At 37.0% G+C, this 27,221-nt stretch overlaps 1 protein-coding gene across 14 annotated transcripts in view; it reads left to right on the plus strand.

Moving 5' to 3' along the window:
* CADPS2 (calcium dependent secretion activator 2) overlaps positions 1 to 27,221 on the plus strand; it is a 519,662-nt gene that overhangs the window by 392,063 nt on the left and 100,378 nt on the right. For 10 of the 14 annotated variants that reach the window (XM_073238523.1, XM_073238521.1, XM_073238513.1 and 7 more), the window contains 4 exons: positions 4,030 to 4,131; positions 13,653 to 13,716; positions 16,671 to 16,794; positions 18,806 to 18,826. In XM_073238523.1, coding sequence (XP_073094624.1) covers positions 4,030 to 4,131; positions 13,653 to 13,716; positions 16,671 to 16,794; positions 18,806 to 18,826 — 311 coding nt within the window. The remainder of the gene's footprint in view (positions 1 to 4,029; positions 4,132 to 13,652; positions 13,717 to 16,670; positions 16,795 to 18,805; positions 18,827 to 27,221) is intronic. The other 4 variants (XM_073238512.1, XM_073238524.1, XM_073238519.1 and 1 more) reach the window with 1 other exon arrangement.

Raw genomic sequence — 27,221 nt, forward strand, 5'->3', positions numbered from 1 at the left:
ATGAGAATAGCCTTCCTTCTCATTGGAACCACTTTAATATTTAATTATCAGTCATTGAGTTAAGCCCCAATTAGCATTTAAACTAGAAATTGAATTTTCTATAACCACAAGTTTAAATAATCACATTTTAACATTGTCTTTTCATCAATATCAAAAAGGCATTATTTTTTTTATCTCAGGAAGAAAACATTTTACCCTTAAGGTATAAAGTGAATCATTTTACTAATAATTAAAATGGCAGACAAACACTAAAAATTTTCTGCTCTTATAAATATATGCTAGCTTTTGTTGGAGATCTTTTTACCCAGAATACTTAACTATAATTCCCATTTCTGTTTGCTCTTCAAAACAATTCCTTTTTTTACCTACTGTTATATGATTAAAAAATCCAAATAATTTGTTATATTAATACTACAAAGCAATAATTATTTGATATTACTAATTCATAAATTCTTATAATCTGTGTAGCTGATATTTTTATATCCTATAGATCACTTACTCATTTCTTAGAATTTATGTATTGAACATCAACAATATGCCAACTACTGTTCTAGGCACTAGGGGGTACAGCACAAAGGAGGCAAGACAATAAACAAATAGGTGTATCATATGTTGGATGATGGCAGTACATACAGTAATAAAGCAATAACGCATGTTAAGGAAGATGCCTGTGGGGATGGGAGATGGCACCTTTACATCTTCTGGTTAGAGATAAACTCATTAATCCTGAGTCATGCCAGTAGAGATGAAAGTGGGTGAGAAAGCTATATGTGTGAACAGGGGAAGAGCAACTAAGCAATACAGGCAGCACATGCAAAGGCCCAGAGGCAGAGCATGCTTCCCTTGTTTGGGACCAGCGAGGAGGCCAACATGGCTGGAGTGGAGTGACTTGCCATAGGGAGATAGAGGAGATGAGAGTGTGAGCATGGGGAAGAGGATTCATACAAGTCTTTGTAGACCAGAGTCAGGGCTTTGGCCTTTGCATTGAGGGATACGACGCATGCATGAGAAGGGCTCACAGTGGTGTATTGCCAAGACTAGAGGAGAGAAGGGAGTCCAAAGATGCCGCAGCCATAGTCGGGGGAGAGCTGACAATGGTTGGAGCCAAAGCAGCAGCAGCAGACATGGTGAGGGTCAAGTTCTGGGTCTGTTTTGAAGGTATCTGAGCTTTTAAAGATACTGTTTCAAATCTCTATTACCCAGAGTTTACTAGATAGATGTTCATAAAGTATAACTGGTTTGCTTCTTGAAACGCTTCTGCAAGTACATACAAATATTGTAATGTATGAAGGAGCAAATTTTAGGACTTTGTTGTGGTCTTTTTTTAATTGAATCACTGATCCAGTGTAGGCATTTTAAATTCTATTGATACTTAAACCCTCCACCCTGTATAAGTAATACAGAAAATGTCTGAATGAAGTAAGCATATCTAAAATAGTTCCACCATTACTGCTTCTCACATACAGCATGCATTTTTACATAGGGCTTTTTTTAAATGTATTATTTTCTGTGAAAATGTAGGGGAAAGAGAATAAGGCATGGGCACCAAGAACCTTGGCTTTGGAAGGTAAGACACCTAGGTTCAAGTACAGGCTCTGCACTGACCAGTTGTATGACCTTGGGAAAGTCTCCTAACCTCTCTGAGCCCAGAGAAAGGATTGCTCTGAACACGTATGTTGCTATGCATAAAAATAGCACAGTGCAGGCACATGTTTAGAATTTTGCTGTTGATAATTCCTGTGTTTTAATAACGACCGTGACAAGCATGGTCATGGCCCTTGGTGACACAGGAGGTATTTGCCTTCGTTGGGAAGAATTTTCAAAAGGAGCTGTTAACTTTTAGATTTTATTTCAACAAAGTTCCCATTTATTTTCAGTCATTAGATAGGAAAGCCACTTTATAAACCCATATCTAGTACAGTACATATCTAGTACAGTATCTAGAATAAGGGCAAGCCCAAAATATTAACTGTTGTATTTAACCTGTCACATGTGTGCCTAATTAAATAATTAACTCAGTAAAACCATGGCCCTTCTCTGTGTCTGCCTTTATCTGGTGAACTTCCCCTGACTTACCTTTCTCAACTGAACCCCTGGCTCCATCCAGACAGGTAGGCAACGTGCCCCAGGGACATTTAACATGACGAGTTGACAGTCGAAGCAAATGGTAAAATTCATTCAGTTACAACCATGTGGCATCTCTCAAAAAGCAAAGTCCCAAAGGACCATGTCCATCATCAGAACAAAAAAGAGAAGCTCTTTGCTACTTTTCATCAGATTTGCATAGGGGTATTTAATGAAAAAGCCACCGACAACTATTTGGTACTAGTTTTTGTGCTGTCTGTGTTACAATCAGTTACAGTTTTTTCCTGAATGCTCAAATTTGTGATTTATGTAGAACTCTGCAGTTGAACCTTTGTGATTATTGTCAATATTTATTCTTTCTTTGGCTATATCCAGGTTTTGTGACTCTGAAGTGATATGTAAAAAAAATCTATTATCAAATTATTATAAAATATTGGGGTCAGCTTATAGTTCATTGCTTTTTAATTTATAGATCAGACTTTCTTTTACCTTTCCTAAAAATGTTTGAAATACCAGTATTTTGCCATTAGTTTTTCTGCAGTTAACATTTAAAATGCCTTCTGATGGAATAAATGTGATGCCATGTTATTCTGACTAGGAATTAAATAGTCAATGTTTCCCTATTTAGTAATGAAATGTAATTGTAAATAATATTTTCAAAGCATAAATCCAGCAACATGTGAGTTTATGAGATAACAAAGTATTTACTACATATAGGGGAAAAATTCTCAGACTTACTGCTTTGACATAATAAAAGGTCTTTATGTCCGTATGATTCAGGTATAACTTTAAAATTAATTTCTTTTATCCTAACTGACAAGTTTACAAGCATCAAAATATATGTACACATTCATATGCATATGCAGATATGTAAAATCAGTAGGGGCAGCAAACAAAAATCTTGTTGGGAAAGTTATTTTAAACATTCATTTTTCTTTGTTTTTCATAATCCTCATTTCTACCCACTTTATATGTAAACATTAAAAATTAGTTGGAATGATAAATATATGCCTTTGGGAATTAAAATACAATCTTTAGAAAAATAAGCTAATAGGGGAAGCAAATGATTGGTGTTAATTACCAAATATAGAAGATGTTAACATTTTGAAATGAATATGAGATGAATACATCTTTTTCTGTGTTACCAATTAAAATTCCTATATTCAAAATTTAAGTGATTGCTATATAAACAGCTACTTAAATTGATACAGAATAAATTCTAAATCCTTACTCTTTAGACATATTTTCAATAGATGACATATGCAGTCTTCATAGCTACTTTTAAAAATCCTTCGGCAAACATGCCTTGATTCCATAGAGATATTTGGTTGAGCACAGAAATCATGAAACATAGCTAGTCTTCTCTATATGTTTTTATTCAAATAGTTAGTTTGTATATACCATATTTTTTTTAAAAGCAGTAAACCACTATATGTATCCAAAATTCTGTGTTTCTTACAACAATTAAAATTAAATCTCCAACTTCAAATATGACTAATTTTTACTTGGAAGAGAAGCAGTTAAGACATTTTAGCTTGCTCGGTATATTTTTTTATGATATTTCCATTCAGGGGATATTTATTTAATTGGTCAAATGTTTGGTACTACTATAAAACACTTTTCACTGCCATTCTCAAGGACTAGTCATTGTTTTCTGTAGATCTGGAAAATATTTATTGTAATCCTTTACCTTGAAGGCTGTATAAAAGAGAATAGTTCCATTCCATTCATTGTAGGTCAAAAAATAAAGCAAATGGCTACAAATATCTCCCATAAATTTCTACCATAGACAGAAGTAAGATATTTACTTTGGACCAGTATGCATTTTTCTTAATTTATTTGGATGTTTCAGAGAAACACATATATGTATAAGAGAAAGAGAAAGAAAATGTAAAAGTAAACATTCTATCAGTACAGATTACTGATTCTGATTTTTTTTTCCAGGCCTGATGGAATTGGAACTGTTTCAATGGAAGAAAAAGAGAGATTTGAGGAGATAAAAGAAAGACTCTCTTCCCTTTTAGAAAATCAGATAAGCCATTTCAGGTACACATTCATTTTATAATACTGTAATATATATTATTGTGTAATACTACACACACACACACACACACACATTATATATATATACACATATGTATTGCAATACTATAATACAAGTATTTCCTTTCTTGAGTGCTGAACCCTCCAATCCTTACAAATGTTTATTATGTCTTTCTGCTACAACTCAAAAAATATCAGTACCTTCCCCTACATTACCTGCAAGGTATGATCCACATTCCTCAACCTGTGGTCTGCTGCTCCGCCTGCCATCCAACTCCCAGTGCTCATACCTTTCCCCTACACTGTCCCCACCCTGCACCTCTCGCTTGCCTTGTGCCTTTCTCATCTTTGCACAGGCCCTTCACCCCAGCTCTGGTGACTGTTCCCCACCCTCTCTGTACTGCCAGGCAAGGGGACTCTGTAGTCCCACCTTCACAAAAAAGCCTCTCTCAGTTATCCCAGTACAGAGTAGAGGAGATTTATTGTCCATACTCTTACTAGTCACTTAGCACATATTTCTTGAAGTCATTAGCTATCCTTATAGTGTTTACATTCGGTGAGAACAAGGGCCACAGTGCTTGGCACATTCCTTGCTCAAAAAAATTAACCATTGATAATAAGAAACATTTTCAGAGTAAAAGATAAATATCTTGATAATAGTTCTTTTCCCCTAATTATAGTTAGCTTACTGGAACCTAATAGTTAAAAACAGAAATATGCCAATATATTTCCTTTTTCTATCATTCTTATCATTAGATCCTATAAAATGTTGCCATTTCAGTGTTTTGTGTCTTATAGCATGCCTGTCATGTAGGTAGGTGACTTGGAATTATTTCATATGAACTTATTGAAAAAATAAACTCAGATAATAGTCTCATTTAATAGTTTGAAAAACTTTTTTAACCATTTGAATGCTGGGTGGCTATTCTGAGCCTCAGTTTCCTTATCTGTAATATGAAAAGCTTAGACTCTGTGATTGTAAAATGATATTGAAGGAAGAAATTCTCAGAAGACGTACTGTATATCTGTCCCCTACACTAGTGATTTCAACTGAGGCGGGTACCACCACCTTAAGGTAAGTAAGTGAATGAGGGAGAATTTTCCTCTTCACAGTGATCAGGCATGGGGATAGTCATTCAGTGTTGGGTTTAGATACATAGTGCATTGGATAGTCTCACATCGGAGACTTGTTCTGCCCAAAAGGCCAACAGAATAACATTAGGAAACACTTTTCTAGATAGCATAGCAGAATTCAACTTATGGAGTTAAGATGGAATTCTCTGATTTTTTGTTTTTTTAGCCTACAAAATAATGGAGTCATGAAGAAGGCTTTTACATTTGCAAAGAATGTTTCTGCATTTGCTGCTATTATGAGAGTTGTTTCTTAGGTTATATAGAGACCCTTAGATTTATTGTATGTGTCTTTCAGCGAAAATCAATATAATTTCCCCCTTTTTTGATATTATTGAGACTTAGATTATCATTCAATTGAGTATCTATATCTGTAACTACTGTTGACCTTTGAACAATGCAGGAGTTAGGGATGCCAACCCCCCATGCAGTTGAAATATCTGTATATAACTTTTGACTCCCCCCAAATTTAACCGAATGGCCTACTATTGACCAGAAGCCTTACTGATAACAATGAGCAGTTAACATATATTCTGTATATGTTTTACTTGGTATATTCTTCTCACAATAAACTAGAGAAATATTTTCTAAGTTATCATAAATCTTCAAAAATTTTTCCAATATGTTTGTTGAAAACAGTACACGTGTAAGTGGACCCACGCAGTTCAAACCTGTGTTGTCCAAGGGTCAACTGTATAAAGTCTCTGTGGTTATTTGTATCAATGCTTTGAACTACAAGTAAGAAGTCCTACCCAAAAGTGGTTTAACAATCAATAAAGGTATGTACATACTCATTCACCTGCAGGTCTCAGATGGGTTGAACTTCAAGACAGGCTTAATTCAGTAGCAAGAGCTCCATTGCTTTGTGATTTTCACCTGGCTGTCCTTCATGGGATGGCTGTATCCCAAAATGGTAGCAAGACTACAGAATCTTGGCCTCATATCCATACATGCCAATGTTCAAAGGAAGGAATAGAGGCTGACTCTTTCTGTGGTTCTTTCTTAGGATCATGAAAAGTTCCCTTAGAAGATCCTAGTAAACTACCTCTCATATCTCACTAGCTCTAAATAAATCATGGGCCTAGTCCTGAACCAAACACAGTTGCCAGGGAAACCCATGCACTAAATGCCTCAGTCACTGACCAGCAGTGGGATCGCAGTGAGTGAGCCTCATCAGAGCCACACTGCGCCGGGAGTCCAAGCCGCACACAGCCACCCAGCCCCTGCACATCACGTGCGAGGCAGGCACAGCAGCTGTCCACTTCACTTCTCTTAGGAATTTTCTCTCTCCCTGAGTTTTGTTGCTCTGTGTCTCTTAGATGCATATCCTCAAAGCTTCTTTAAAGATGTACTCTACAATCCTTTTTAACTTACGTTTCTTTGATGCACTGAGGCAACTGACATTAATTGGTCTAGATATTTTGGGCTTTTATATTCCCTTTTGATGTTTGTAAAGTTTGTATAAATTTTACCAGTTTTGTTTTTTTCTGGACTGGATAAGAGGAAATTGGATTAAAATAAAAGAGAAGAAATTTCAGGCATTTATTTTAAGTTGTCCATGAGGATTTTCACAGGGATTCTACCAAATTATCTTCCTCAGCCACTAATGTTAAAATTTAGAAAGAATATAAGTTCCTTATGAACTCATGCTAAAGTAACTGTTAATAACTTGTATATAGAGACACAGCTTCTTTGGGCCCACCCGTATTTCAGAAATGGACTTCAAAGGCACAGATAAAATATTAAGGCAAACTAAACAAAATGAGGAACTTCTGGGGCTCAGCTTCCTCACAGAATCTAACTAAAACAACAGGAAACAAATTCACAAGGACAAGAGTAAGAGAGGAAAACATGGATAAATGAATGGTATCTAATTTAGCCAACCAGGAGAACCTGAATCATAAACTGGAAGTGGGGAAAACAGAGAAGCAATCTGATTTATGACTTACGATCACCAAAATGCTTAAAATTGTCAGGATCAAGTCCTCCTGTAAATTAAGAGGAAAAGATGATTTTTGTAAATCTGCTTAAGACACACTTAGATCCCCAGATCTGTTTTCCAACTCAGCTGCCAGGCTGCCGCCCCTCCCCTCTCCTGGCACAGCACTGCAGATTTATTCCCTAGAGAGGGTAAAATTAGAGGGTGCCTGGACCGCAGTGGAGGAGGGAAGTAACATCAGGCACAACTGGAGATAAGGGTGTCGGTGGAAACAGGGAGGGCGTGACATGTAGTCTTAACTCTGCGGATCACAGCCTTCTCCTTCCAGCTCACACAGGTGACCCGTGAAATGCTGGCAGGCAGGCTTCTACCTTGCGGGCATATTATACGTGTCTTGCCTGAGGACTCTGACTAGCCCAGGAGAAAAGACCTCACACTGAGGACTCCAGTGAAACGGCCCTGCCGGATTCCCCTTCGGGAGAGACCCCAGTCTACACTCACCCACCTAGGTGCACACAGCTTCCATTCAGGTTTTTCATACCACATTTTTGAAATGATCAGACAGCCCAGGTCATCAGACATTTGAGGAAGTCGTTCACAATGGAACAGAGAGCCCGAACAGAAGTAAACACAAAAAACAACGTGGAAAAAAAACAAAGATTTCATGGAAAGAAGAAAGTGGGAGGGGGTTTTGGGAATCTATTACTAATATGTTTAGAGAGGCCTGGGAAGACAGAGCATCTATAAAATAAAAACACGACTTTGTAAAAAAAAAAAAGAGGGAAAATAAACCACTTCAAGGAACAAATAAGAGCTCTTTAAAATTGTATGCAAATGGCACATGAATACAAACATGTTATTGAAAGACTGAGTTAGTGAATGACGCCTTTCAGAAAGCAAGAGGTAAAGGGAGGTAAATAGGAGTACAAAAATAAGAAAAATTAAGCGTCTGCTTAGGAGTTTTGTCATCGTAAATAGTAGGAATTCCAGAAATAGTTAAGGCTGAAAGTAGGAAATTATCAATAAAATTATTCAAAAAAATTTCCAGAATTCAGATTGAAAGAGCCCATTGAGTTCCCAGTGCAATTAATTAAAATATACTTTTTAGGATACATTTTCATGAATTTTCAGAATTTGGGGAATAAAAGAGAAAATCCTAAAATAGAAATTATCGAGAATCAGAATGGCTTCTCAACATGGATTTATTCTACAAATATTTATTGAGTATTTACTGTGTATCAGGAAGTGAACAAAATAACAGATTCTTCTGCAGCTTTCCTTTTGATGAGGAAACAGCATGCAGTAACTTCGTGATTTTGAGAAAAGATTATTTCTAGCCTAGAATTCTATACCAGCAAAAATCTGGATTAAGGCTAATGGCAGAATAATATTTTCAGATGTATAGGACCTCAAAAGATGCTTTTCCCATATTCCCTTTCTGAAGAATGCAATTCATTAAAACAAAAGAGAAAACAAAGAAGAAAGAGGGAGAGTTCAGATCCCTGAAATGGGAAATCGACATGGGAGAGAAAGGAATCTTCACAGTGTTAGTTAATAGAGACCCCAAAATGACAACTGAGTTTAGAGAACAACCAGTTCTGGCCGGGGTGGTCAGACAATGCTTCAGGTAGATGAATTGACAAAGCATTGAGGTATTTTAATATGTTGAGAGGAGATTTACCCACCTGTAACAGAGTTTGGAGTTGTATTAGATTGTATTAATTATATTGGAGTTTGGAGGTACATTAGATTAAGTATATAAAAAGAGGAAATTAAAAACAAAGACAAGTATTAGTTATAAACAAAACAGTGGCACATAAAAAGCAATAATAGTAAATATTGTGTCTCGGTTATCTAGGACATTTACATAATTCATATAATAGAGATAATGAATTTAACCCCCTAAAATGATGTGACTATTAGAAGGATGGGTAGGACAGAAATTATGTTTAGGTGAGAGAATGTGGTCTTAAAAATGAAAGCTACTTATGTCTAAGGAGTACTGGGATGATATTTACCCTTCTACCTAAAACTATTTTAAAAAGGGACCAAATACATGGAAAAAATGCTTTTTAAGACATTAAGCATAAGACAATAGCAGTGATTCCTGAGAGATGGAAAAGGAATGAATGAGCCCTTTAACTATCCCTGCTTACTGCTAGGAGAGTGTTCCCAGGCTGTGGCCCATGGAGGAGGAATCTGGGTGCATCCCAATGGATACCTTGGCTTGAGGAGACCGAACTGGGAGTCCAGGGAGGGTAAGGAAGCCGGAGTTCCAAGGGCAAAGTTCTAAAGAAGAGAAGGAGAGAAGAAACCTACTGGTATTTGCCAAGGGTCCCCCTTGAGTCTGCTGCTAAATATTGATCTCTGCCTGTGTGTGAGGAGACTATTCAAATTCAGGCAAAGAACTTTATGAAGGGATTACAAGGGAAAACCCCAGAGCTAACACAGGTCCCACTACCCAGAGTGTAAAGTCATGGGCACTCAGACAGTGGGAAAAATTAGCCCCAGAATAAACACTTTATTTTCCGCAATGGTGGAAAAAATTAATCCCAGAATAAACACTGCCATAGGCCTCCTAATGAAGATGAAAATCAAGATTCAAATGAATACTGTTTTCAAACAATTTAACTGCCTTCCAAAGTATGTTTCAAGAATGGTTAAAGAAATACAAATATATTCAGCTACCAATAAGGTAAAATCAGAGTGTCTAGCATCCAGCCAAAAATTTCTAGGTATATGAAGAACTAGTCAAGTATAACTAATGAGGAGAATAAAACAACAAAAAGTGAGAATTACCCAGAGAATAGAGTTAGAAACAATAGTATTGAAATAATTGTTATTACTGTATGTCATATGTCATATGTTCAACCTGTTAAGGGCACCTATGGAAAACCTGTAACTTACATTGTACTTAATGGCGAGAGACTGAATGTTTTCCACTTAAGATCAAAAACAAGGCAAGGATGTCTGCTCAAAAGTCAATAATTAAGGTTGTATGGTGTGGAGGGTCCAGAAATAGTCACGAACATATGATCAGTTGATTGACAACAAATGTACACAATTTGCAAAGTGTACTTTTTTGACCAATGGTGCTGGAAGTATTAGCCTAGGTCCATAACCTCACACATGATTCAAAAGTTCAAATAGACCTAGAAAACAGAAAATCTGTGGCCTTAAACTAAGCAAAAATTCTTAATAAGTAAAACACCAAAATCATGATTCGTAAATGGAAAAAATACTACCTTGAACTTCATCAGCATTAAGAACTTCTGATCTTACAAAGATATTGTTTAGGCAGTGAAGAGATAAATCTGAAAATTTTTTTAAATTCTGAGAAAATATTTGAATAGTTCACAGCCCACAAAAGACCTCTATCCAGAATATATAAATGACACTTAAAACTTCACCCAATAAAAATTTTTGACAGATATTTCACCAAAGATATATCATGGTGTAAAAGTATATGAAAGGATGCTCAACATCATTACTCTTTAGGGAAATATAAACTAAACAACAATTAGGTAATACTTATAGCTAAAATTTTTTAAAATAAGTACTGAACTAACAAGTGCTGGCATGGATGTGGAACTGGAATTCTGAATACACTGTTGATAGGATTGTAAAGTAGTACAATCCACTTTGTAAAATAGTTTGCAGGTTTTTAAAAAGCTAACCACCTAACACATGACTCAGACATTCTGCCCCTAGGTATTGATTGCCCCAAGAGAAATGAAAGCATATGTCCACAAAAAGACTTTTATGTGAATGTTCTTACCATCATTATTCATAATAGCCATAATATGTAAACATCCAGGGGACCATCAACAAGAAATGGATAAACAATATATCAGAATACTTATGATCAGTAAAAAGGAATGAACTGCTGATATATGCAATAGCATGAATGAATATCAAAATGTGCTGAGAGAAATCAGACCCAAAAAAGTATATATTAAATGATTCCTCTTACATGAAATTACAGGAAATACAAACTAATCCAAATGATAAGTATGTTTGAAACTTACCAAATTGTATACTTTAAATATGTTCAGTTCACTGTATTGTCATTTACACCTTTGAACCTTTTTTTTTTTTTAAGGCTAAGTACTTCTCTTCCATGGTGGGAAGTTAGGATAATATCTAAAACTGAAAAATCAAGAGTTAAAAATATTAGCATTTAAGTTAGAGACATGATGGTTAAATGCCAAAAGCATTAGCTGTAAATTTAAGCATTTTTTTCCTAGAGAAATTATGCAGGGAGTGGAGTGGAACTGATAGAACTTCTGTTCATAAAGAGCCTTTTAGAAGAAGTTTCTTCTTAGATTATTTAACTTATAAAAATAAATACTGTACTTGAAAATGGTAAAGAAAAGCAGCAGCTTTATTATAGGACAGGTCTATGCAGGCTCGTTTATCTGTGGGATCAATTTACTAATGGGGAAACAGGGTGATTTTAGTATATTCAGATTAGGTATTAAACTTGGTTGAATTTTATTTGATAATTGAGTGTTCTCTTCTTTGCTACTACAGAGCTGTCAAAGTGGTAAAGACCCAAAATATTTATTCTGAAAAACAGAACAAAATGATTCCTTTCTTTTAAAACTTGCTTTGTAAAGATTAATTAAGCTTCTGTGTAGTTATTTTCTGTACTTTATTGATTCAGGATTACTTGTACTCTGTAAATGTGTTGAATTATTTACACATCATGGGCAGCTAATGCTAATTCAGAACATACCCAGTGGGACCTCAGAGCCCTGAAATGCTAAATGTAATCTAGGGATCAGTAACATTCCATTCATAAAATGTGTCACCCACAGGTTAATGGAAATAAACAATAGGAAAGACAATGGATGGATTATGCAAATACACTGAAAAGATTTAAGCAGGGGGAGGGGACTGCAAGGACCCAATTTGTGCTTTATTTAAACGTGGATTAACGTTTATGGTATACAAAACGATTAAAGCTACTTTGCTAATTTGCTAATGCTCTAAAAGGCACCACTGCACAGGAAAAACTATCAAAAATAAATTGGTTCTGGCTTTTGTGTGCAGGAGTCCGGGAGAGTAAGATGATGCATAGAGGAAAGAGTAGGTAAAGGAAATTTTTAACAGTCAATGAAATGCTAAACACAGTGTTCTGAAGAGAAATTTGAGTGACTAGATTTATATGACACTTATTTGCATTTATCTGAGACTAATCAAAGTTTCAGAAAACTAAAATCTCATCCTAATGTAAATTCTACAACTGCTTAGTGCGACCTCCATCTTTTTCTTGACAACTTGCTCCTGTAAAACAAATCGAACTTAAAATGTATGTGCTTTTTTAGGGAAATCTGTCCAAATTACAATGTGAAAAAAATGGAATTTCATCATTAACTACATCCTAGAAAATATGTCTGCCAAGTCCCTGAATAGCAGCAGAGGATGTGGAAATAGATAAAACTTCCTTTCAGGTTATTAGTTTGAAGATTTCTAAGTCAGAGCAGTGTGGCAACCTAGAACAGCCCAGCTGCCTACGGCACTCGGTCTCCGGAAGGCGGCGGTGGTCGGGGAGAGGGCGCTTTGCTGAACTTGGTTCAACGAAGCAAGGAACTCCAGTGGGATGAAGTGGCCCTGACATTCTCTACTCTCTAAGTGGAAAGTGACCTGAAGAGGGACCCCACATAAAGAGCAGTAAACGTGTCACCACCATCTGGCAGCTAACTTCTGAGGCGCCCACTCGCTTTCCCAGCCTCTGACCCTGATTCAGGACACGCACATAACCTGCCCTCCAGCTGCTGGGGTATATTAAGAATACATGGGACTAGAAATACTTTTGATAAATGTCTCTGAAGAAATGGGTTACATTTTCTAGAATAGAACATGACAGAAGTTCTTATGAAAATAAGAACCAAAGGAGGCATTAGTATGCTGGCAAAAGAGCTTCAGGAGATTTCTGTGTGTTGTGTGGGGAGATTGGAGACTTAGACCCCAGCAGAGACAGGCAAGTGTCAGGAGAGGGGGAAGCAGGAGCCTTGCTTGTCCTAAAAGTTATGTCTGTGGTGTGTGTTTCCATCCTAAACCGCATGTAACTACAGGAGAAAATGGGGGAAACTGTTTCATCACTGAGTTTGTGTCACAACAAAACTTAACCCAGAAACAATTAGGGAATGAATTTTAATTATCTCTTTACTTACAGAACCCGGGAGGTTCTTGTTACTGTATGTTTTCTGTACATGAATTCTCAAAACATTAGGACCATTTCATCACAGGGTACACCCTTACTGCTTCAACATTGAAAGCATGGCGGTAGGTAAGCGTCAGCAGTCAAAATGTCCCTGGAGAGGTTGATGATGTTTTACACTTTTCACTGTTCTCCGATAATGCCGAGTAATGGAAGAGGGAATTTTTTTTTAAACTTGTCTTGGGTATTAAATGCTTGAGATTTCTGTTCCTTGTTTTGTTTTTAAAGATACTGTTTTCCCTTTGGACGACCTGAAGGTGCTCTGAAAGCTACACTTTCATTACTTGAAAGGGTATGTATGAACCTTACTTTGTACATACTATTTGCCTACGCAATGGCTCTGTTCTACTTACTGAGCTAGGCACATGGACACTCTTACTCCCCACAGTTCAGTGTGTTCTCTACTGAGTCCATCACATTTCATCAGTTTCTCACCTCCCTCCTTCAGACTCTCCTTATATGCACTTCTTTCTCCCCAAAGCCTTCCTGCAGCCTTCCACTGCCATCCCACACTGAGTTTGTGGCATTTTTAGGATAGTGTCTACTTTCTCCACCTCTTTTTAACCCCTCATGAAATTCTTTTTTTTTTCTCCCAGGTATGTGTGATTATTTTTCACCCTCCACAATTGTCCTTTATTATCTGCCCTGACATAATTGTACTTCTGCCTGTCATATTTCTCATACCCACAATAGTTTATCATTTAATATTCATGAACATCTTTCCTTTAATTCTAAATTAATCTTGGAATTTATTGCTTAGTGTTACCTTATATGAATTCCTGAATTACAGAACTTTATTTTTTGAGTGAAAATGAGGTTAAAGTACATTCTCCTATTTTTGTGGCAGACTAGGTTTGAAAGGGAAATATTTCCACCTCTCTATAAAGCTATTCATATGCTAGTTGGAAATAGTTGAGTAATGCGAACAACTATTCTTTATCATATTAAAAAGAATTTTTAGGGATCATCTATAGCTCATGATCTGATTATTCTGATCCTGATTTATTGACTTCAAGGACTTATTCTTGTCCACTGTCTACCAGATGAATTCTAGATATCAAATTGTTTATTAGCACTTCTATTAAAAGCAAACAGAAAAGACATTGTTCAGTGATTTAAGGACCTGGGAGATGAGAGTTAGAACTAATGACTAACATGAGTCTTTGGATTTTAGACTGGTTTTATCTGTATGTCCCTGTCTTATCTTTGATTGTTGTACATTATATGATGGAAATATTATTGTAGTAGTTGTCTGTGTTATTAGAATTTTTATAGTATTAAAGCTGCATCTAACCCAGGCTTTTCAAAGTATCCATTTCATCCTGTTCATTCAGGAACCATGGATAAGATAAAATCCTTTAACAGAACTTTACTTTTAGGAACAGCATCCCATCCTTGTACTTAGTGCATCCTCTCTGTGTGCAGGTTTCCATGGTCGAGCTCCTTCCTCCCAGTGCAGAAAGAGTCAGTAATAGCAGAGGTCCCCTCATGCCTTTCCCTGACAGGTGGCAGGATGAACAGTGTCCCTTTCTCCAGTTACAGTCACTCATCATGTCTCTTGCTGAATTAAGAGAGAGATGGCAAAGGTTAATTCTGCATATGCATGTCTGTACTTCTGAAATCTTAGAAAACTGAAAATATGCATGTGAACGTTTGGTACTTAGGATGCCTTAGAGAACATGAGGACACATGAAACAGGTTGTGCCTCCTTTTGGCCCTTCCAGCATTTTATCTGCACTTTGCCAGGAAAGAGGATTCAGTTCTCCGACTCCAAATTAAATCTCCAGCTCCTAGAGGCAATATGAAATATTGCCTGATTTCAACTCTGGATTCACTTCTGTAACAGACATATGCATTCTAATTTGAATAGCTATTTCTATTATTTTAAAGTTGGTCACTGTGGGAAGGCCTAGTAGTAAAGTTCATGGTTCTGCATATGGAACAAAGTTCATCTTGAATTTAAATTTTAGTAACAATTGTAGTAAAATAATAGTGCATGTTAATGCTTGTGTATTTTTTACCATGAGCAGAAGTTTTCTGCCTATAAATACTCTAATGTGCAGTTGTAATTAAAGTGCTAAATATATGTCAATGTGTTAAAGATTTTTAGTATAAGAATATGAAGGGTAATTTAATTTGATAGAGAGGAAATTTTTAAGTGATAAAGTTTACTGTTTTCAAAAGGAACTTGGCCTAATAACATTAAAATATATTTATCAAGAATCACCAATGCTAAATAATTGAATAACTTTGACATTATAAAATCCTCAGTGCCAAAATTGATTGAAAGAAAATGAAATAGTAAAGCATGGAATGGGTGTTTTCATGTTCTTTCGATACTTCTCTCAAGGTAAAAGATTAATACAATAGTAAGAACACTTACAAAAGAATTGTCTCCTCTATATTAACATTTTACCATGTATTTAATAATTTGTAAGCAAATCAAGAAAAATGCATTAATATGGAAAAATAGAGTGTGACTAGTAGTATAATCAATTTATTGTGAACAGTTTTGTCACTAAGAAAGTTTTAAGGAAAATTTGAGTGACTCATTCTAAAAGTGATTAAATACATTATATTTCGAATTATGGATATGATCATATTTTCCCCTTGCCAATAGTAATACTTCTAAAGGGAAAAATCCAAAACACATTTTAGGAACCCAATAGAAAATGATCAGTTTTTTTTTTAGAAGTTTCTATGTATTTTGATAATTGATAATCCATTCATTTCACTAAAACAAGTTTTCTACTCCCTTCAGCAGATCATGACAATTAAAGCTTAATTATGAGAAATACAGATCTTGATTTTTATAGAACTCAAAAGTAATGCTTATTTTTCATGGCATTTTTGTTACTGTTTCATAATATATGTTGCTCAAAATATTTAAAACTTTTCAATTAAGAATGTGCAAAGCAAACTTTGTTACTTGTCCCAAGGACTGTAATCCTGATCTGAAACAGCTGCTCTAATGGTGCCATGGGTCCCTGGAGGAAAAGTGACAGCCACACTGAATTGTGGCTTGGCCTGTGGGAGGTTTTGATGGGCATAAATGAGTTTTAGACAGGAGGAGCCAAGATTGGAGGATTACTTTCCAGGTAGTGAAGTGCCAACTCATTACTTCCCTCCCAAGTTACCTAGGACCCCTTCCTGGTAATAGTCAGATCAAGGATAATTTGTTTCATTTGTTGTTGTTTTGTATTTACTTTTTGCCATTCTCCTCTCTTTCTTTCTCTCTCTTTCTAGGTTTTGATGAAAGATATTGCCACTCCCATCCCAGCAGAAGAGGTGAAAAAAGTGGTCAGAAAATGTCTGGAGAAAGCTGCCTTGATCAATTACACTAGACTCACAGAATACGCCAAAATAGAAGGTCAGTGCAGTGAGCAATTGCCCAAGTGGCAGTGAGAGCCAACAATGCCTATTAACTGAATTTTCTGCGAGAAGTCCTTTCCTTTCCAGAACAAACCTGCACTGTGGCAAAGGGAAATGTCTCATTAAAATCTCAGCTGGGGAACTGAAGAGCTTTTTCCTATTCATTGCTTTAATATGCCTCCTGGGACTCTGCTTGAATGAAAGACCCAGGATTCGTGCTTAAGTTGTCCTTTGTTCTTATTTTGAGTTTTCAAGAAACCAAAAGGTGTTTTCATGGGTTGTATTTTTTGACGTTATTTTAAGTATGCCTAACATTTAAACGATGGGCAGTGTATTCTTTCCTGATCAGTAACACTGTAGTATTATTACATCATTTTAGTTTCTGTTCTACAGCGTCATTCAGAGAAGGAGGGAACTTGTTGATTATGGCGAGAGCCGAAATAAACTGATAGAATTCCCTGCAACTTTTAATTGCTTGCAGTATATCGATGCATTCAAAAAGATTAGAGAGTGCTGTGCATTTTTTTCTCTTTCTTCAAGTTTTATTCATTAAAGATGCTGAGATTTGAGATGTTTAGAAAGAAGTAGATTGAAATTTGTGGCAAAGGCACAAAATCAGCTTTTATCAGCAATCCTTTGTTGATGTAATTTAAAGTAATAGAAAGGCCTCAAAATGTTTGCTCTACCTTAAAACTGGCTTGTGTCATTATACATGTAGCATTAACTTAGGGAGGAAAAAAGTTTCCAACGTTAAATACTTAATCTAAAATAAAAGTAAATCGCCTATTAAAAAATTTAGTGACTTTTAATATAAAATTGTGCTTAATTGTACATTTACTAAGTATTGATATTAAGATAGTTCCATCAAAATTGGGACAATGGAAAACATGGATTATAATTGGCTGTGTTATATCCTTTCTCCCGAAATCTGAACAAGCTTTCTAACAAGCATGTGATAACCAACCTCCTGAGTGATTAACAAAAAAGCCATCCCATCACTATAGCAACCAATATTATATCACGAGAGTAACAACATGAAACCTCCTTAGTTACCAGTTTGACATCATTAATTATGATATCATGTTGTGTTAAAGCAATGAATATTAGATCATTTGGAGAAAGTGGAAAATAAACAGATTGGTTTTCACATTTTGAATACTCATTCAAACAGTTTTCGTGTTTGGGGAATATTGGGTGTTGTGAACACAGGTTGAAAGAATTGATATAAAAATAGACATATCAAAACCTTTCAAATCTGATCAAGAGAAAAAATATTTGTATACCAATTGCATAAGCACAATACTGTTTTACCCAAAAGTTCAAACCCTATCCAAAAAATTATGGTTATCCTTTTGTTCTTAAATGTCTGTTTTAGTTAATAATCTTGATCATTACCTTGTCTAGGTATACTGAAAAAATGTGCAGTATGTTTCTGTGTATATTTATTTTCTAATCACAGAGTCCATTTTAATCCCGACAAAGAACCTTCTTTTATTTGTCACAGTCATGGACTTCCTTTGTTAATTAGCTAAACAAACATGTTAACACCAGTGATCACAACAGTATAACTATTCCTCTGGATCACACATAAAAACAAGTCAGTGTTAGAGAAAATCCTCTGTGGACTGTGAGCAGGGACCTTTCCCACTTCTTCCCTTTCTAGGGTCACTCCTCTCTTATCTCTAATCTGAGAATATTCTAGAAAATAGATCCTTGAATTTGAGCTAGGTGGGACTACTGAGCAGTCTTCTTTCAAAAAACAAAACGCATGTTTATTAGACGAGAAAAACTTCTTGCTTTTCATTATCTCCCTCCCCCCCAACTTTGGTATATCTTAAAAAAAATACAGTGCTTTGGGTTTTTGCTTAGACCCAGACCGAGAACAAAATCAAATTTAATTTAGAAATAGGAAGCGGGATACTTTTCTTTGCTTGAATGGCCTTCTACAGTATGTGAGCACAACGGACAGAGTTTACTCTTCTCCTAAATTCTCTTTTCTTATGTTCTAGGCCCAGCAGAAAAGGAAGCAGGTAATTAATGTCTGTGCATGCGCGTGCCGTTAGTTCTAATGTGGTGGTGTGATGTTTTGCTATTGATGAATAGCTATCTCCTTCTCAGGGCTCCGATTAGATCACTTTAAGATACGGAACATACTTTGATTTTATCGGAACTATTGTTAATGCATTGTAGGGAAAATACAGTCCATTTATCTCTTTAAAAGTTCAGCAATGTTTTGTATATGAATTCGAAGCAAAAAAAACTTGAGGCCGTATTAATGTTATGCATTAAGTTTTAAGCGCAGACACTAATCTTATTTGGAAGATTTTACCAATATTTAAAGGGCTCTTACAACTAGAAAGGAGGATCATCTTTCCCTTATCACTCCTGAAAAATAGCATGAGCATAAAAAGCATACATGCTATGAAATACAAAGTAAACAGCTCTTAACTTTGAAAGTTGTTAATCATAGAAAAATGAGTGGCGGTTATGAAATCTCACTCAGGAAATTTTGAGGGAAGAGTTCTCTGGGTCTCTGGATTTTTTTAAGGCTTTGTTACCTTTTCCTTACACCCCTTATCCCAGTTGTAATTAATTTAACTACATGTGCCGTTATCTGTGTATTGTCTCTATCTCCTGTTCAGCCCCTTGCAGGCGGGGTCTTACTGAACCTGCTCGCAGTTGTATCCCCAGTACCCAGCCCTGGGCCACTAAAGCAAAGTAGGTGCTCAGCACCTTAGAGAGACACCGAGGCTAGTCAGTTAATCCCATTGGAAACAATGCAGCAAGAAACAAGCGCTGCACCTTTCTTGTCCTAGTTTCTCATCTTGGTCAAATTTTGCATTCAGTATTGTAGACAAGTTTGCTTGGGTTGTTTTTAACTGAGGACATGCACTAAGGGCTCTATTTCTTTTTTTCTTTTTTCTGCCTTTTTCAATTCTTTTCCAGCATTTGACCCCAAAAAGTGTCAGGAACAAAACACTCAGAGCTGAGAAAAGGGGAAAGAACACACCTACAATGATCGCTAAAGTGCACTTTAGAAAAAATGAATTAGAAAAAAGTAGGAGCATACCATCCCCTCTACAACAGCCCACTGTCATAGCAGCAGGCACACGCTCTGTACCAAACTTTTCCTAAGGCTCTTCTGGCATTGTATCCTCCACAGTATTTCTGTGGTAGAAATGGCTGTTATGTAATTTACACACAAGAAGACCACAGTTGTTAGTGACTTTCCACTGCATGGAGTAAATAGGTCCCAGCTGGGACTCAAGTCAGTTGTCCTGATCCCCAGCCCACAAAGACTGCACTCCTACCCCTGTGAAATAAGAAGGGGCACAGTATTCCTTCTTGAAGGATGGAGGGAGGTACCAGGTAGAGTTGCCCTGTTCTCATTAAAGGAGGGAAGAGGGGAGCTGCTTTCCCCACTACCTCAATTCCACCAGACAGAAGCCTTCCTATTGCGCCTATTTAACATCCATATCCCTGCACCACTGTACAGGCCAGTCACTCTAGGAAAAACACTTTTATTAAAATTAAACACGTGTATAGAAAAGAGGGGAGAAAACCAGTGTAGTCACAATAATTTAAGTAGATTGAGGGGAGAGCTAATCTCAGATGAAGACTGTTCCAAGGTAACAGAAGAGAGGTTTTTGAGAAATGTAGTTCTACTTCTTAGTTGCAGTTGGTAGGAAGTTAGCAGGGTTACCTAGCAAATGTCCTTGGAGGTGCTTTTAAAGTGTGTAAAAATGAGACTGTCAGTTGCATGTGTATGGGCTCAAATGCTTGCTAAGCCTTCAAATAGTAATCTCTTGAGCATGTAATCATTTCCTCGGTTTGTGCCATCTCAAGAAGAGTCAGATTCTGCTCAGGATTTGTCTTAACTTTGACCACCTGTCCTCCCAGAGGTTTTTTATTAACCCTGCTTGGTTCTTCCTTAACTGCACAAAGCACATCTTTTACAGAACAGGTAACTGAGACTTGAGAAAAGTGAGTAACCTGCACAGGATTTGCTGTAGTTACTAAAATCCACCAGACCTGAGATCCTCCCCTGTGTCTGTCAGATGCTGCAACCGTCTTCGGGCTCCTTCTACTGGCTGCCCTGCCTCCAAGACCGTCTGATTCACAGTAACGGCTTTTTTGCATGAACACCTCAGGCACATCACAAAAACCAAGGGTTAGGATCCGTAGGGTCACTTTTTCCAAATACATAGGTATTTATTTAATAGGAGCAAATGCTTATGTGCAGGGAACTATTCTAAGCACTTTACACGTATCCATTCATTCATCACAACAATCCTTTACAGTAAGTACTATTGTTACTGTTGTTCCTTTTTGAGGAAACTGAAGCAAAGAGGTTACTAGCCCTGTGACTAGAGACCAGCCAGCAAGTTGGGGGTTAGAACACACTCTCTCTGTATTGAACTATCTACTTATTTTCCTGGGTCGTCTTCCCTCCCTTTTCTTGGCAAGCTTGTAGAGTTAATTTTGCACTCAGTTAAAATGCATGGGCATTTGAAAGTGAGTCTGGAACGGTGCTGAGTATAGAAGTGTGAAAACTGTATACGTACTTAAAATTTTCTAGTAGCCAAAAATTAAAGAGGTAAAAAGAAACAGGTGAAATTAATTTTTACAGTTTATTTAAACCAACATATCCAAAATGCTATCATTTTAAAATGTATTTGATAAAATTATTAATGAGATATCTTACATTATTTTTTTCATGTCATCTTTGCAGTCAACTGTGTATTTTACTCTCATAACACATCTTAGTAAAGAATAGCCTCATTTCAAGTACTCATTTACCACGTGTGGCTAGTAGCTGCTGAATTGAATAGCACAGGTCTCTGTTGTAAGACTGAGCTGGACTCCATCATCTGAGTCTCTTTATTTTCTCCCACCCGTCTTACAGTGTCAGATATTATAAAGGTGATTAAAGTTTGCAACCTCCCTGAACCCAGAGCTCGTCTCCCCCTTTCCTGCTTTATTTTTCTCTGTAGCTCTTATGATCTAACACACAATATAGTTCATTCCTCCTTCTGTTGTCCTAGAATGCTGACCACACAAAGGCAGGGCTTTTGTATTTCAATAACTGCTCTATCTCCAGTGCCGGAAGAAGTACCTGGCATGTATTTGGTACTCGATAAATATTTATTGACTAAACGAAGGAGCTTATGGCACAGAGACTAATCCGGCTATATGTAGCAGAAGGAACATCTGTAGACTCGCAAGCTGGCTTGCAAAAGGTCATTCAAATCAATCACTGGATAATTAACAATATAAGAGCATAAACTATAACCACTTAAGAATAACAAGATTGGAAAAATTAAACCAGAAATTCATGCTCTTATCAAGGGAAGGGTAAGGAGGCACTGACTCTGGATCAGAGGTTATAGGGAGCAGTTGCATTAACAATATCTGGTAATCTAACCTGTTTCAGTTGTTTCTAAAATCCAGCATGATGCTCAGTTTGACTCATAGTTTTCTTCCATCCTTGGGAATTCTTCAGATTCTCCATCAGTAGTACAAACTTGCAGAATAAAGGGATTTTGCAACTTTATGATAGGCAAGATAAAGCAAATGACCTCTCACTAAATGCCTTCTTTCCTTCTTGGAAATTATTTGCATGTGTTTCATTAAAACAGTTCATTTTGAGAACTTGAAATTTCTAGAAAGCCACTTTTTTAATAGTAAGAAATGTTTGAGATTTGCACTGCTGCAAAATCAACTAGTTTTTCCCTTTGGTTTAATTTTATCACTAACTGTACTATTTATGTAATAGTAAGATCCTTTTCACAGTACTTATAATCTAGTCTTCAAAAAAGTACTGAAACTTCATTTTCCTCTTTGTGTGTGTGTGTTTTTTTTAATCCCATGCCTTGTTGATGCAAATCAGCTGTTACTTTTAAAGAAGAATCCGGTCATTCTTTAATTCAAGGAATTTCTTACAGGCAAGAATAGCAATAATACGTCTAATAACAGGCTTCACTTTCTCCTGATAACTATGTAACATGCCGTGACCTAGAATAAAAGAGGAGAGCTTGCCTCGACCTGATCTTTTGCAGAGGTTTGGTACCTAGGCTTAGTGTGAATCTCAAGATGTGGAGGTGCCCTAAACAAAAGGTAGCATGGAAAGAACAGGCAGTCTTTGTGCAGCGAGGACCTGTCTGGGCCCTGTGGTTGCCAGGTTCCCAGTCTAACCCCAGTGCACTCATTTTCAAATTCTCAGTTGAACGGGATGGAGATGCCTTCCCAGAGGGCCACGCTGCTTACTCTCCTTGAGAGAAGGTGCGCTGTGCCAGTCCTTACGTCATTAGGATGTGTTTGCCATCTGGGTGGCATTTTAATTTAGCACTCCATTGTTAGAGTGTAGTGATAAATAATAAATAAATAAAATCTGTCCTGCTTAAGGGCGTGTGTGTATAAAAGCGAGTATATAAAAAACTGCACAGTTGATGAGAATAATTTTTTTTGTTTGTGAATAATTTCATACTAATATCTCTAGGATATGGCAACAGTTCCCTCTCATAGCAGTTTTGTGTTCCCTTATAAATTTGATTGTTATATTTTGAGTACTGTGTTACCATGAATTCAGATTACTTATATCTAAATAATAGACCAGACATTTTGCATTTGCATAAGCATTGACAAGACTTTGCAGGAGGTAATTTGTATATTAAAAGAAACAGAATCCTTGCTCTAAAAAGAATAAAACAAAATAAAAGAGTGAAAGAATTTCTGTCCAGCCTTTTTGGACAATGTGGTTTGGGTGCTGGGGACCTTGGCCTGAAAGTAAAAGTCTCTGTAACCATCTCAGCTTCTGAGTCATCTGATGATTTAGGGGCAAATCGATACCATCTCTGGCTCTAAAACAGAAAGTGGCTTATTTCGTCTTCTTTAAAATATTTGAGTAAATCATACAAATCTGTCTATAAGGCATTTTTAGTTTGTAAAGTAATATGTATACTAAAAACTCATTGCTTGAGCAATACTGATTTAGTATCTGTGACCTTTTGGATAGGAATCAAATTAAAATTTATTTTTGCACTATGTATAAGGAAAAGCTGTGTATATTTTTCAGATGGTCAATGAACTATTTAAATTACTTAAGGAGATAAATTTTTTTCTAGGAATAAATTACTTTGGTTCCATCATCTAATATGATTCAACTATAATATTAATTGTAAAATATTTCTAACAGTATGTTCTCATCAATATATTGAATTAGATGTCTTCAACACCACTTCCTTGCCACACCATTCACTTATCCTTTGTAATGTACACACTAGGAAGTAGTAAGACTATATGCTCTTTTAAGTACTATGTAAGGAACATGGATTCAGTTTAGTCACTTTCACATCTGATCTGGAATGAACAAGGATTTCTCGTATGTATTTGCCTCAACTCTTCTCCCACCACCTCACTAGCCACACAAGATGCCAAGCTCACACTGTGTACTTTGTGTTCATACCAATGAGTTGGCTCATGACCATGCTGACAGATTAATTCCTGCATATCCAGATACTTGGGAGGCATAATAAGGAGGCGTTGTAGGGATTACTGACTACAAGAAGCCAAGAACACATCATTTGCTTACGTCTGGCAGGGCTTTAAAGCTGTGTACCTTCAGTTAGCTTAAGACAGACTTAAGATGGAGGAAAAGCGTGTTGTTTGGTTGCTCAGGAGTCCTTGGCATCCTCAGGTCACTAGCCAACTGAATGAAAGGTGAAGTGTGGATGCGAGGAGCCCTCTGTGCACCAGTGGTGACATTTTGGTGATGCTTGCAAGACCCCTAGGGCCTCTGCACCTGCTGTTCACCCACATCTTGAGTAACCAAAAGACGGGGGTTCTGTCAACTCCAGGCAAACCATAGAGACATCTAAGGACATTTAGCACTGTCTCTTCTAAAACTGGTTCTGAGTCTACATTGCATTAATATCCTTTCTGATTTATATGAGTTGAATTATGGGAAAGCATTGGTATGTGTTACTCCACTTAAAACAACTGCCGCCATGCTGACCTCTGGTTCCGGCTTTCCACCCCTTAGCCTGGAATTAGTGTTGCCAAGACTGAATGATTTGTCATGCATCCCCGGAGGTGCTCTGTGACCTAAATGAGTGGCACCTTTGCTTGATTTGCATTTGTCAGTGAGTCATCCATCCTTTCTCTCTTTTTGTATTTTGTTTTATTTTTATAGTGTGGGTTGTAATAGATAAGGGCAGTCTCAGTCAGGGATGGTCATAGCTGATCTCATATATAAAAATGAAAACTTGATTCTATCTTGAACATTCTTTCTCTAAATCATAATGGTCATAGGAACTTGATCTTCAGTTTAAATGACACCTAAGTTTAGGGCATTTGAGGGCAGTCACTTAATTTCAACTATGTGAGCACAGTAAACCTTCGCTCTCTAGCTCTATACCTACAAACTAATGGCATCCACACCTGTCTCTGTCTCCTGTTTCCAGCATCAGGGATGAGGTAGTTTGTCCTTCCGAGCCAACTCATCCATCTGTGATTTTGACCCCAGGTCTGCCTACCTCTTTCTGGATAGATTTTACTCCGTCATGTATCTTGTCTTTCTCCTGTGGCTTGTACCTCTGTTTCTTACTATATATTTCCCTCCATATACCCAGCTTATCCCCCTAGAAAAGCCTTACCTTCAGCTTTGTTCCTCCTTCCAGCTGCCATCCATAGAGCAGTGTGTGCTCTGTCTTTTCAGAGTGCCCCCCATCATTTCTCTGCTCACAGAAATTTGGCTTCCAATCTGTCTTGTGAGGAGTTACACTAGCCTGGAGTGTGGCTGGTTAGAGGGAGAGTGGAAAGGAGGAAAACTTCTAAATTCTGCTCCTGCCTCCCTCTTGCACTGCCTTGAGACAGTCACTTCTTACCTTTCACCGTTGGGATTGGTAGCAGTAGGCCAGGTGGCCAATATCTGTGGCATTATTAAGACAGGGCCCCAGCTGTGCTGAGTGAGATACTGATGAAAACAGGAATGAGCAGAGCTGTCCTCAGGCAGGCACCCCTCCACCCCTCTGCATCCAGACCTCTAATTTAGTGAATCACAACCTAAGGAGGCTTGGCCAAGTGTGGCTGCTTTGCATCTAACAGATTAATGGTGAATCCCTGTCCAGAGGAGTTACCTAATGGATTAGTAGCAAAAGGAGATTATCAGTATTGGTTCTGCATTACCTGGGCCTCTGCTCCAAAGCTTTCACTTCCCTCTCCTCAAAGGTCCTGCGAAGGACACAGGAAAGGGCCTGCTCATCATCTTAACCTTGGTGCCTCCAAGTGGCCATGAGCTCTCAAGCCAAAATAATAGACTCCTGAGGACTACAGCCCCTGTTGAAGACAAGAAACTAAATGCTATGTGCCATCGAGAATTTAGGGAGCAGGAATTTAAGTTGAGCATAATATTCTCAAGGGAATATGGGGAGATGCTAGTAATATGCAGACAAGTCATGAAAAATCAACTGGAGATATTTGGTGTGAAAATAGTAGGATTGTACGTAAGATACGATACAGGATGAATACAAGTGAAGAACTTACTAGTGGCCTGGGAGATCATAATGAGGGCAGCAGGAGAAGGATAGATATAAACAATGTAAAAGGAAACTAAGTTATAGGGGGTATAGCAGTAGAAGTCTAGAGGAAGATAGACTTCCATAAGACTGATTAAGAATAGAAGATGGCGATAATAGTATGAGAGAAAAATAGCTAGAGACACAAGAGACAGAAAATATGGGAGAGTATCATGAACACAAAAATTGCAAATCTAGATGAAATTGATCTATTTCTTGAAAAACTAAATTTTGGTATGATGAGCCCAAGAAACAAAACTCAGCCCAATAAGCTTTAAAAAATTAAAATAGTTGTCAGTGGCTTCCATCCCCAAATCCCTAAGTCTGGTTGGTTTGGGAACTGAGTTCGACCAAACTTCTAAGGAACAAATAATTCCTATCCAAAATAAGTTCAATGAAGTGGGAAAAAAGGCAGAAGCTGCCCACTTCATTTCATGAAGCAAATATAATCTTGATCCCCCAGACCTGATAAAAAGCAATAGAGCAAAAGAATTGTTACAGGCCCATTTCATTGTGAGCACATTACACAAAGTTCCCAAATATAAGCTTGTAAAATCCAACTGTGAATTGGGGAAATAATATAATCATGGGGACTTATCCCAGGAATATAAAAGTGGTTCGACATCAGAAAAAAAACTAAAAACAAAAATCATATGATCTCAATGGATGTGAGAAAAAGTATGTGAAACAGTTCAATACCTACATATGATTAAAAATTATACTGTTACCATCCTAGAAAAACTTAACTTTATAAGACAGAGGAAAAAAACACACTAAATATTTTATGTAATAAAGCTATAGGGGCATTCTCCCTAGGATTTGGGATAAGACTGGTACATATGCTGTCATT

This window comes from Manis javanica, chromosome 6 (genome assembly GCF_040802235.1).
Source record: "Manis javanica isolate MJ-LG chromosome 6, MJ_LKY, whole genome shotgun sequence".
Taxonomy (NCBI): domain Eukaryota; kingdom Metazoa; phylum Chordata; class Mammalia; order Pholidota; family Manidae; genus Manis; species Manis javanica.